This window comes from Hipposideros armiger, unplaced genomic scaffold (genome assembly GCF_001890085.2).
Source record: "Hipposideros armiger isolate ML-2016 unplaced genomic scaffold, ASM189008v1 scaffold_416, whole genome shotgun sequence".
Taxonomy (NCBI): Eukaryota; Metazoa; Chordata; class Mammalia; order Chiroptera; family Hipposideridae; genus Hipposideros; species Hipposideros armiger.
In genome coordinates, this window is record NW_017731766.1 from 148071 (window position 1) to 159287 (window position 11217).

Consider the following 11217-nt stretch of genomic DNA (forward strand, 5'->3'; position numbering starts at 1 on the left):
TGAGCCACTCAACCGGCCCTACCGTCATTATTTTATTGTCTCACCATCATTCACAATTATTGTCATAGGCATTATCAGTTTTGTATCTTTCAATACCTAGTGCGGTGACATGTACATTGTAATTGTAATTGCTCCAAAGATACTTTTTGAATTGATGTAGTTTGACTATTGTATAACTGAAGTCATGAAAACCTCTAGTTGTTTACTTCTTTAGAAAACATAAAGCAAGTTATTATCACTGAAGGAATAAAACTTTGAACTTGTGATCAATTTTAATCACTGATAATATATTTCATCATATTTAAGAAGTCTATCTGGTATAAATAATAATCATAAAATGAGGTTCCTCAGTTTTCTTGTTTTTTTTTTTTTAATTTCTAGCTTGGTTTTAAGGTAAAATATTTTCTCATGAGAAAATAATTTCATCATTCATCTGCCAGCAGTTTTCTGTCTTGAATTATGACTTGGGGAACTTATGTAATTTGAATATGGTCAACATCATTATATAGATATTATTTTATAATTTGCAAAAAGCAATCTATTTTAATATAGTAAATTAAAAAGTGAAAATCCATCTGCAATTTCAGTTCAACTCAGGTCTTCTTTATGAACTACTACATTTATAATCATGAAACCTCAGAAAAATTGGATTTTGTTCCTGATGATATTTTCTCATCATTACAGCTTTTTTTCTTATTTTGTTCCATCAATCCTAGTAGTGATTCTATATATCATAAGTAGAATTAAATATTTAGGCTGAACCATGGGAAATTGGGAATATTTAAGTATTTTTAGAGCTAGGAAATATCATTTCTTTTATGGTTCAACCTAATAAAAGTGTGATGCAATTTATAAGTTGCTGGGTTCAACATCTTAGCCTTTGCTTTTACAAATTTTCATGTCAGTTTTTATGTTTATGCTTTTCCTTGTTTATGAAAAAGCAGATTGAGATAAAAAAAAATGAAAGCAACGATAACAAAGAAACCTCCTAAATAGGTCACATGAAAGTCCCGAAAACCAGCTTGAATTCTAGAGAAGGGTCGTTTTACACAGTACATGTGTCCGAATGAGATATGAGCCTATTTCCTTTGTGGACTGAAAAAGCCCACTGGGGTGAATATTTCCGGAAATACACAAGCCATGAGAAGTGGAGGATGAATGGAAATAGAGCCCAAAGAGTGAAGCATACCAAAGACTGTCCTGGCTGGGACCGACTCTTTATTAATCCAGAAAGACACCTGGGAAAGAATGACGGTCATAATGCAAGGCGTATATATCTGTATCATGAAGTAGCCCATCTTCCTTTGCAAGTGGAAATACACTGTCATTATTACATATTCACCTGTTGGAAGACACGTATATCAGTATTATTGTTGTTGTCAGTGTGTAAAAAGAATGCAACTGAAAATAAATCTTGCAGATCTTTAAATTAACATGGGCTGGAAGAAAACAAGCAAAGGCATATTTCAATGTATGACAAAATCACTTGATCAGCAGATGATAGATACAACAGCTCAGTGTTTTCAGTGGGGTTCTTCGTGTCATATACATACAAAACTACTCCAAGCATATACAAATCTTCATGTGCACATGGCTGCAAAATCAATTTAAAGAAAGCTACTCATCATCACTTTGAAACATCAAGCTTATCTGAGGATGGCTAATGCAGAGGAAAATGAAATAGATATTTTGAAAGTGTGCACTGGAGCCACCTTGCAGGATTATATCCATGCATTGGTCAAATTCCTACCTGTATTAGATTTAATTGTCTCGCTAGATACTGTTTGTCCAATCAGATCATACTGGAGGAGGCTTGAAGATTCTTCTGGGACTTCGACTGAGTAAAGTGGTCCTTTTTTCCATGTATATATGATTTCACTTTTGGGGTAAGCATCTGAAGTTTTAAACAAACATAGCAGTGAATCTGACTCATGCTTTTTTTTTTTCAAAGTAAATTTTGTCCATAAAAAATGGAAATACAAACATAAATTTTTTTAATGTTTTTCTTTAATCTGAATGACCAAACACTCTGACTATGACAGACCTGATTAAGTACATGTATTCCTGGAATCACACTGAGAGTGTTACAGTAATATTTCCCTTTTTCTTTCCAGTCTCTGACTGAAACCAAATAATTACATATTTTGAATGCCTTGTGTGACTCTCAGAAGCTTTTTGTAACTTACAGCTCCCAAACTTGAGTGGACAAGCGTGCCCATCCATTGGAAAGTTAACCAGCTTCATAGGACAGTCAGCATTGATGGTAAGCCTAGGGACATTGAAATGAATGATTCTGAATTAGTGCAATGGACAAACCAGTTGGGTAGAGGAATTAGAATTGTGGAAACCTTACCTCATGGTGTATAGAATGGTTCCATTCTGCATTATTCTGAAAAGTTTATTAGGAGTTGTCATATTGTGAGCAATTGATTTTTTGCCATTCCTGAAAAAAGTGTCAGGTGTCCAGATTTTACTGACCATCAAATTATTCAAACTCAAAATCTCAATTGGCCCCCTAAACTTCAGCCTCTCATCAGTCCAAGTCTGGCGGAAGAAAACATCCATGGTATACTCCTAAAAGAGAAGATATTTATGCAGGTTGAGGAGATGGTCTATTAAGAATAGTTTATTCACTAGCTTATATACCCAGTCCTAAAGCCTAAGGAATAAAGCAACTTTTTTATGGAAATAACCTATCAAGAAAGCCATCATTTCAAAGAATTGTTATTTTTCTCAAACTCAAAATGTATAATATTATTATAAAGATAGTGCTGTGGTGCGTAAACCTCCGTCCTTAATCTTGACCCTCAATAACATTCTTCCTCTTTTTCCATCACCCATCTCTCCATCCCTTGATTCCCCTACCCTTAATTTAGAAGAAAAATATGAAAATATTTATAGTCTAGGTTCAGTACTGACTTCTTTAGCATCAGTTAGTCTAACCATCCCCCTTTACAATTGGTTCACCTCCAGAGGCGTCCCTGAGCATTATGGTATCATTTAGCGAAGTTCCAAGGATAGATAAATTTTACTTGATAAACTGCATATTCATAATTATTCTATATTCTCAGAGAACATAAAGGCAAATGTTACCATCATTATTCAAACAGAGCATCATTTAACTATGCATAATCAATTGTTAGTTTTAATTGGTTGCTTTTATGAAATAATATTAAAAATCATAACATTTATAATAAGGACTATTGCAAAAGTCAACAATAAATAACAATTTGTAATTATATCACAATATTGCCAACATTTGTTTTGCCTACTTTATACATTCCTTTATGAGATCTATTACTGCAAGTGGTAATTATATCTTTACAAGTAAAATTTGACATCCAATATATCCATATAGTAATGACCTATCCTATAACCAGGCTCTATTGTAGAAATATACTTTAGAAATGAGACAAATTGTACAAAATAAAGTTCCAAGTATCCCTAGACAAATAAAACAGTAGAACATGGTTGTGGTTATTTATATTTGGGTGACTCAGTACTCAAATAAAAATATGATCATAAAATAGTGGAAGATTCTGGATAATGATGACTCTCCTTTCTCTCAAGATGTAGACATTTATGCCTTAAATAAAATCTCCCTCCCTCTCTCCTCCTCTATTTTCTTTCTTTCTTCTCTTTCTTCCTTCCTCTCTCTCTCCCTCTTTTATTTCTTTTCTCCTTTCTTCTTTCTTTCCTTGTCAACTCAAAAAGCAGAATGAAAAGTCTCTAATAACTATTTATCCAGAATTATAATTTCTTAGTAAAATGTACTGAGGCACCTCTTTAAAGAGTTCTGTTTATTTCAGTTTTAGTATTTCTATTTTACCTTTAGGAGGAAATGCTACCTAAGAACTATGCAAGCATATTGTAATACACTTTGTTCTAGAAGACTAGTTCAGGTTTTCATTATCACTTACTACAAATACCCTTTTTACGAACCCTACAGCCACTCATATCTTGAATAGAGTCCCCAGAACACCTAACTGGTCTATTCGCAACATAAAAGGGAGAATGCATTCGTCTTTCCAAATATACTGAGAATTATGGACTGCAAAAACAGCTATGTTGAAAGTTCCATATTCTCAATATACTCTTACATGGCACAGCATCTTTGTTGGTTTTTCTACTTCAGACATTTACTAGGACTTCATAAAGATGGGGGAAATCTCTTTGTTGGGAAGAATCAGTGCATGCTATGTGGACAAAGAGAGGATATCATTTTTAAAAATGCCTCAGATTAAAGTGTTCAAGCAGAGCCCTTAGTGAGGGAGTCTAAGCCAGTAATGGCCATGCTTTCCCAGCATGAGTTCACAGATTGCAATAGGGACCTGGAGCCAAGCTTGGTAACAATGCTTATTATCATGAGTTTGGCCTCCCCCTGAGTAAAGTTACCCGCCTCACTCAGCTCACTCACCATCTCCACATCTGACACAGGCCCAAAACTGGTCACGTAAATGTCTGTTTTAACTTCTGTGACAGCACCTGAAATTAGACCAGAAGGAGAGGGCCAGTTATCACCAGCGATGTTAAGGGAAATAGAACTAATTCACTCGACCACAGAGCCCCTTCTTACGGACATAATGTGGCACCCATCCCAAAGTAACCCCAGTAGAGAGAGCATCCTTAAGTTTTCAGCTCTGAAAACTCACACCAGTTGCCGTATTTTGCATTTATTCTGGCCACTTGGGGAATTTAAGGAAAGGAAGAGACCTAGGTCAGTATTCTAATAAAAATTACAACAAAAACTAACCTTGATAACTTTAATGGGATAAATGCAAAGAAAAGTGTTTTACATAGAGAATCTCATTCAACACTCACACAACTCTATAAGGCAAATACCATTCATACACTCACAGTATAATGGAGGAAACTGAGGCTCAAAGAGATCAAATCACTTACACATAAAGTCACTCATAGGGAAGGGGCAGACTGGCTTGGAACACACGCGTGGGCTCTCTCCAGACCCCTGCACATTACCCCTCCTGCTACCCTTCTGAGGCCCCTGGCCTTGGAATGGCAGGAAGTGAGAAGGAGAACAGATGTTTGGTCTAGTAAGGGAGTTGCCTCTCACCTCCAAATCCTGGCCGCAGCCGGTTGTCATAGCCTTCAAGCAAGTTGTCCAGGATCCGACTGATGTTCTCTGAGTAGAAGGTTCCTTCATCTTCAAGTTTCCCTAGGGCATTTTCTACCCTGTGAGTAGAAAGTCAGAGACCCTCACTCCCAGCCTCAGAGAAAACATGCCGTTCAATCCGTCCCGTTCTTCCCCACCACACATACAGGCCACGGCACCCAGGCTTCTTGCACGAGTTAGTGTAGAAGCTTCCCACTGGGTGTGTGCTTTCCCTTTCCTCTGAGCTAAAAGGCAAAATCAGAAAAAAGAAGAAGAAAATCTTACCATAAAATAATGTACAGCCAGGGCAGAGGTGACGCCATCCTGCAGTGCACTGAAATGCACACTTCACCTTCCTCCTGGTTTATCCTCCCTACCAACCAGCTCCCCTTTGCCAGTCAACTAGAGCAACCTTCTGGACCCCTCATAGCCTGTTGTTTTGTTTTTTTTTTCTCGTCCTGCCGGTAATCCAGTAGATGATGAGCTTGCCAGCAAAACTTGGAGGGTCCCCCTTGCTCTCTGTGTATCCGTTCCTGTCTTTTCACATGGAACAAGGTGGCTTGTGGTCTTAGATTATGTCCTGGTGGACACTCAGCCGCCTCTGACTGACTCATTTGGGAAATGAGAGTCTGAAGGGACAGTGCATGGTTGGAGAGCGGTGACAATAATTGAACAAGGCATTAGGCGAGATTAGAAGGAAGAAATCCACGGCTAGTTTTGGCATGGAGTTAGCAGAGCCCTGTGAGAAAATCTGGAAAGCAGTGGCATCTTGCTGATTGAGATTATGTTGCAATGGGTTTAGCATTTATTATTTCTATGGTTCACAGAAGGATTCCTATACAGTTCACACTGCTTAAAAAGTCTAAGGATATTGGCATCCTCTTGGGGTCTCTCTTTCTGATTTCATCAGCTGAATTGCATCAGACACACCTTTCCTCTGTGTTTAAACATTACCTCTCATTATTTATTGAAAAACACTCATAAGATACCAGAACGACCCCGGGCCATCTTGCAGTTGGGGTTAGTGTTTTCTTTAAGCACTTTGCTGATCCTTCCTGTCAAAGTTGTGTCATCTGAAACTGAGATGTAAACGGATCCTACCACTGTCTCTAGAAATCTGGACAGTATCGTGGATGTTCCCTAGAAGAGGGAGTGTCTGGAAATAGCTGATTAAGGTTCCCCATGTTGAAATGCTGTAAGAATGAAGCATCCATGGACATGGTTAATAACGATGTTGCTGATACTGTCTTACTAGGCAGCCACAGGTCAAAGCAAAATTGTTGAACCCAAGAAATAGCATTCTTTATCCGGGCTGGTAGGAGGAAGTTGGAGTAAAAGAAGTGTCTTTAAATCTTAAACTTGTAATCCTTAAATTAAAAAGTAAAAATTATATACATATATGTATATATAAAAATATATATAAAATTCTGAAACATATATATATATATATATATTTCAAAACCATAAGAACAAGAAGCAAATGTCTCATTTTACCATCCTCCTGCCAAAGCAAAGTCACTCAGTATCCACCCAACTCACCTAAGTCTGTATCTTCAGACCCTAAATTCTACAAAGCCAATGGCAGCTATTGCAGATATAGGGCAGTCTTAAGTGTCATTTCTGAAGATGTGACATAAATGATTTGAGAAGCATTTCAAGAAATTAGCTGTAACCAAAGAAAAAATGGAAACAGGAAGAGTACAAGATTTCCTATGAAATGTATATACATTTTTTGTGATTACTGAATCTAACGGTTTTATGGAATTTTCTGGTTACTCATCAAACAACCTGAATTCCCTCCAGCATTTCTGGCAAGTGGTATTCAACATCTGTTTTCTCACATGGTTTTACTTGTGTGGAGTTGAAACTTGCACCCTAGTCCTAGTTCTCACCTTTGGATCCATTCACAGTAATTTCCAAGGGAAAGACCGCATGGCAGCCATTGAAACAAAGATTTGTTTCAATATTATGGCCTCTCTAATTTTACAAACACTTGTAAAAGCCTTTCATATTCATCACAAGAGTTGGCTTCCTATCTCTTCTGATTCTTTTCACTCTACTTGAAACTTATTCCCCCTGATGACCACAGCGTATTTTCAACTCCCTTACGGCCCAGAGCTAGCTGGTGTCTCTAATTCCAAACTATGTACTTTTACTCACCGTGTTTTATATGTGACAGATCCAATTCCGTTTACTAAAGTTAGAGCTCTTAAATGCTCTCGACCGGCATTATTTTTTATATTGTTGTTAGGAGATGCATGACCTCTCAGTGGACACTGTACAAAATCCCTGTGCATCCCCTTTTGGGAATCCAGTGCAATAAGGATAAAATTGCTCAGGGAAGCAAAGGACAATAAAGGGACAGTCCTATGGACAGCAGCTTCCAATTGTTCTGGCTTGGTTAGGAATAGCATGTAGAACAGACTACAGGGCACTTTGGTGGCCCCCAAAAGTATAGCAGGCGATATTGATCTCATAGCTCAAAACACAAATCTAACGGGGTCAACAAGTTATGTGTAAAAGAACACAGGTGTAGGAATTCATGGTTTATACCTATTCAACCAGTATCAGTTTAATTTAACCTTTATTAAGTGCTTGTCATGTGCTGAGAATATAGGACTTAAAAAAAATAATAATATCCATACACAATGTGATATGTAGATGATGTATTACAGACTTGTACCCTTGAAACTATGTAACTTTACTAACCATTGTCACCCCAATAAACTTTAAGAAAAAATAACGCTCACTCTCAGGAAACTCACATTGTAGATATTCATAATCAACATAATAGAAATAAGATGTCGAGTGCCAAAAATATAGTTTATGAACCACGTGCTATGGAAACACAGAGTGACGAGGCATCTGTGTGGGGTGGGGGGATCAGTGACTTTTATGAAAAGGAGGACATTTGGACTGAGCTTCAGCAGCTGAATAGACTTTTAATAGATTAGAAAAGGCCATTGCAGGCTGCATGATGAGCTCAGAGGTGTGGTAATTCATGTGCTGCTTATGAACAAGTAACTCGGAGAAACTGGAGTATAAGAAACAAAGAGCAGTTCAATGAATAAAAAAAAACCTGGAAGAGAAAACTGAGTCTAACAGAGGGAGAGGTGAATGTTCCGCTCTGGAGGATTTGCAAGAAAGCATGGGCATGTGTGATGGACCCCAGTGGAGTTGTCTAAACCATCCCTAAGAACACCTTTTGCTATGAGAGTTACTCTGCTACGTCGTGGGGTAGGGCCTTACCAGTGGCCCTCGTGCTACTTGATCTTGTGTCAGTTCTCTGTTCATTAGACCATTTTGGAATTGGGTAACTCAGGTTCATCAGCAGGCAAGTTACTGAGGCAAATTATTTATCATCTCTAGGCTTTATCTTCATCACCTACGAAATGTGATTATAGAGTCTTGGTGAGGATTAAATGAAAAATGCATGATGTGGATTATCGCAGGGAATTTCTCATAGTAAGCAAGAAATAAAAACACCATCAGCACCACTACCACCATCATCACCATAATCATCATCATGATCATCATCCTTGGCCAAGTCAAATCTTTTTTCTCCAGCATTTATTATAGAAATGGGTTGAAAAATTAGAGTTTGGTCTGTCATTTACTAAGGCTGCCAGTGTTGGGGAGGGCCTGTTTGGCCAAGTTCATACAACATGAGAAATAGCTGTGGTGAGAGAACAAAAAGAAATGCAGCAGTTGTACAGAAAGATGCAGACACACATCACTGAAACACCCTCCTCCCCCCGCCCCCCCCAAAAGAAAACTGAGTTAACAGCCTAGATGTATTACAGCCTTCATAATCTAGGTGTCATTTCTGCCCTTGAGAGTTCTTCCCCAAAGCACTGTATCTTTATTATAAATTCCTCTTTTTTTGGCTCCAGGTAAGTGGGTTAGTGTCACTAGCTTCTAAAAGAAGCCTTTTAATTCAGAAAACTGCATCCCAAACTTGAGAGCAAAATTTCACATTATGAAGATGCAGCCTGACACCTAGAAGGACTTCACGACCCACCGGAGAGCAAACCTAGAGCAAGCCGACTCCCGATTGTATTTCCTCGGCCTGCTGGAAAGGAACGTGCGAATTGGCAGCTCCTGGAGGAGAAGCAACATTTCAGGGGACTGCATGAACTCTTTGAGGCCACTAGGGGACTACTGAGCATCGTTTTCTGGCAGGGCTACCCGTGCCCCAGAATCTGGGCCTGTTTATCAGGTGCTGGGAGTCCAGGAGAGAGGACAGAATTTTGGGTTCAAGCCCAGTGATGAGCTCTGGGGAAATGTTACAGAAGAGCAAGCAGAATGGAAGTCCATTAACGTCGATTCTGTTGGATAAGATGTAAATTTCAAGCCTACTGCCATGTAAAGGGATATTCTCCAAGCAAGTGATAAAAATAAACATTTGAAGCTGCCATGAAAATGTCAGAGGCCTTCATGGGAATAATTGTGTCCTTCATGTTGTTATATTAAATGACTTAATGTTTCCTCTTAGGATAAAATTTATTTGCCATTTATACAGGAGTGATTTAATCTGAGAGAGAAAAAAATAAATGCTGGAGGAGATCTTCAGAGGAGAGGCGAAGAGGTACTTGCTGCACAATTTGGAGCTAATGACTCATCGGTGACTAATGATGTTGCACAAAAAAACAGACAAACAAAAAATGTAAAAGCTCTCTAACAAACCCTGACCATCAAAGAAACAAATGAATTATTTTAAAATAGACTCTTAACAGGCTTTGGAGAGAGTACGCTAGGGGTAAAATATCTGAGATGTCAGAATTAAAAGAACTACATAGCGCTGTGGACTTGCTGAGAGCTTATTGTTGTCACTGCCTGTTTTGTTATTATGGCGCTATGTCAGTAAGGAATGTGTTAGACATAAAAGCAGAAAACCCAACATGTGCTGGTGTAAACGAACAGCTTATTTTTCTTACAGCAGAGAAAGGGATGGAGGTAGGCAGCTCCTGGCTTTGGCAGCAAAGCAACAACAGCCGACATGGCTGAAGTTCATGTCTCCTTCCTTTGTGGTTGCAATATGGCTTCCTCAGTGTCAGCCACCATGTGATTCAACAGAGGAAGTAAAAGAGCTGAGTCAGATGGGCTTGTCTTCTCTAGCTACAGAGGAAGTTTAGAAAGTTGTAAGATAGACCATGCTTTCTGAACTGTGAATATATAAAGATAAATGTTCAGATGAATCCTACAAAAGGCTTTTGATACTTCCAGTAGAAATCTAGGATATTGGGGGCCAGCCGAGTGGCTCAGTTGGTTAAGAGCTCACTCAAGAGTGTGAGCTCTGAGCAACAGCGGTTCGATGCCCGGCCCGAGCTGAGCTGCCAACAGGTGGCAGGATGGCTCACCTGAAAAAAAAAAAATCTAGTATATTGGACTTATTTTAGTAGCAAGGGATATTCTTTTTGTTTAGTTTTGTCATACTTTATAATGTAGGTGGCCAGGCCAAGAAATGTGAAGATTAGGACTGAATATTAAATTGGCCATAAGTGGTCTGTCAGAGGAAAGGAATCCCCTCTAGGAAGATTAATTACAAGATACCCCTTCCTCTGGGCTGAAGGCTTAGGGAGTAGAGTACAGGCTACAGTTCTGTTGCCACTTGCACACTCACCTTTGGGGCCAGTCAAAATCTACACAAATATGTGCAGAAGCCTGGTGAGACGCTTATGAGGATTTTGAGAAATATTTTCTCAGTATTGTTCTTACTACCATAATACCTTTCTTAAGATAATCTGCTGATTTCATTGTTACCTAATTTATTAATAGGTAACGCAGCCACTGTATAAGGGCTGATAGAAAGAGAGACCTGACATTCAGTTAAAGCACTGAGGCCATCAAAGGCCTAAATAGTTGAGCCGCATTAGTTTACTTCCTCTCAGAATTATCCTTTCTGGTTTGCATTTCTAAGCTATAAACTAATTATATATATATATATATATATATATATATATATATATATATATATATATATATATATATATATGAAGTTTCTTACAGGAAAGAATAAAAAGAAATTAATCAGTATCCATTGTATTAAGTCCTACCTGGGAAATTTCTTATAAATTAAGGGATAGGGGAATCTTTGTTTTCAT

At 38.2% G+C, this 11217-nt stretch overlaps 1 protein-coding gene across 1 annotated transcript in view; it reads right to left on the minus strand.

The window, feature by feature from the left end:
• The window catches only part of GABRA6 (gamma-aminobutyric acid type A receptor subunit alpha6), a 15829-nt gene extending 10048 nt beyond the window's left edge, over window positions 1–5781 (minus strand). Inside the window, exons 1-7 of the mRNA XM_019664081.1 lie at window positions 5399–5781; window positions 5075–5193; window positions 4418–4485; window positions 2354–2574; window positions 2187–2269; window positions 1751–1894; window positions 1134–1342 (exon numbers count right to left, since the gene is read on the minus strand). Coding sequence (XP_019519626.1) covers window positions 1134–1342; window positions 1751–1894; window positions 2187–2269; window positions 2354–2574; window positions 4418–4485; window positions 5075–5193; window positions 5399–5436 — 882 coding nt within the window. The 5' untranslated portion in view covers window positions 5437–5781. The remainder of the gene's footprint in view (window positions 1–1133; window positions 1343–1750; window positions 1895–2186; window positions 2270–2353; window positions 2575–4417; window positions 4486–5074; window positions 5194–5398) is intronic.
• Between the last annotated feature and the right edge of the window lie 5436 nt (window positions 5782–11217).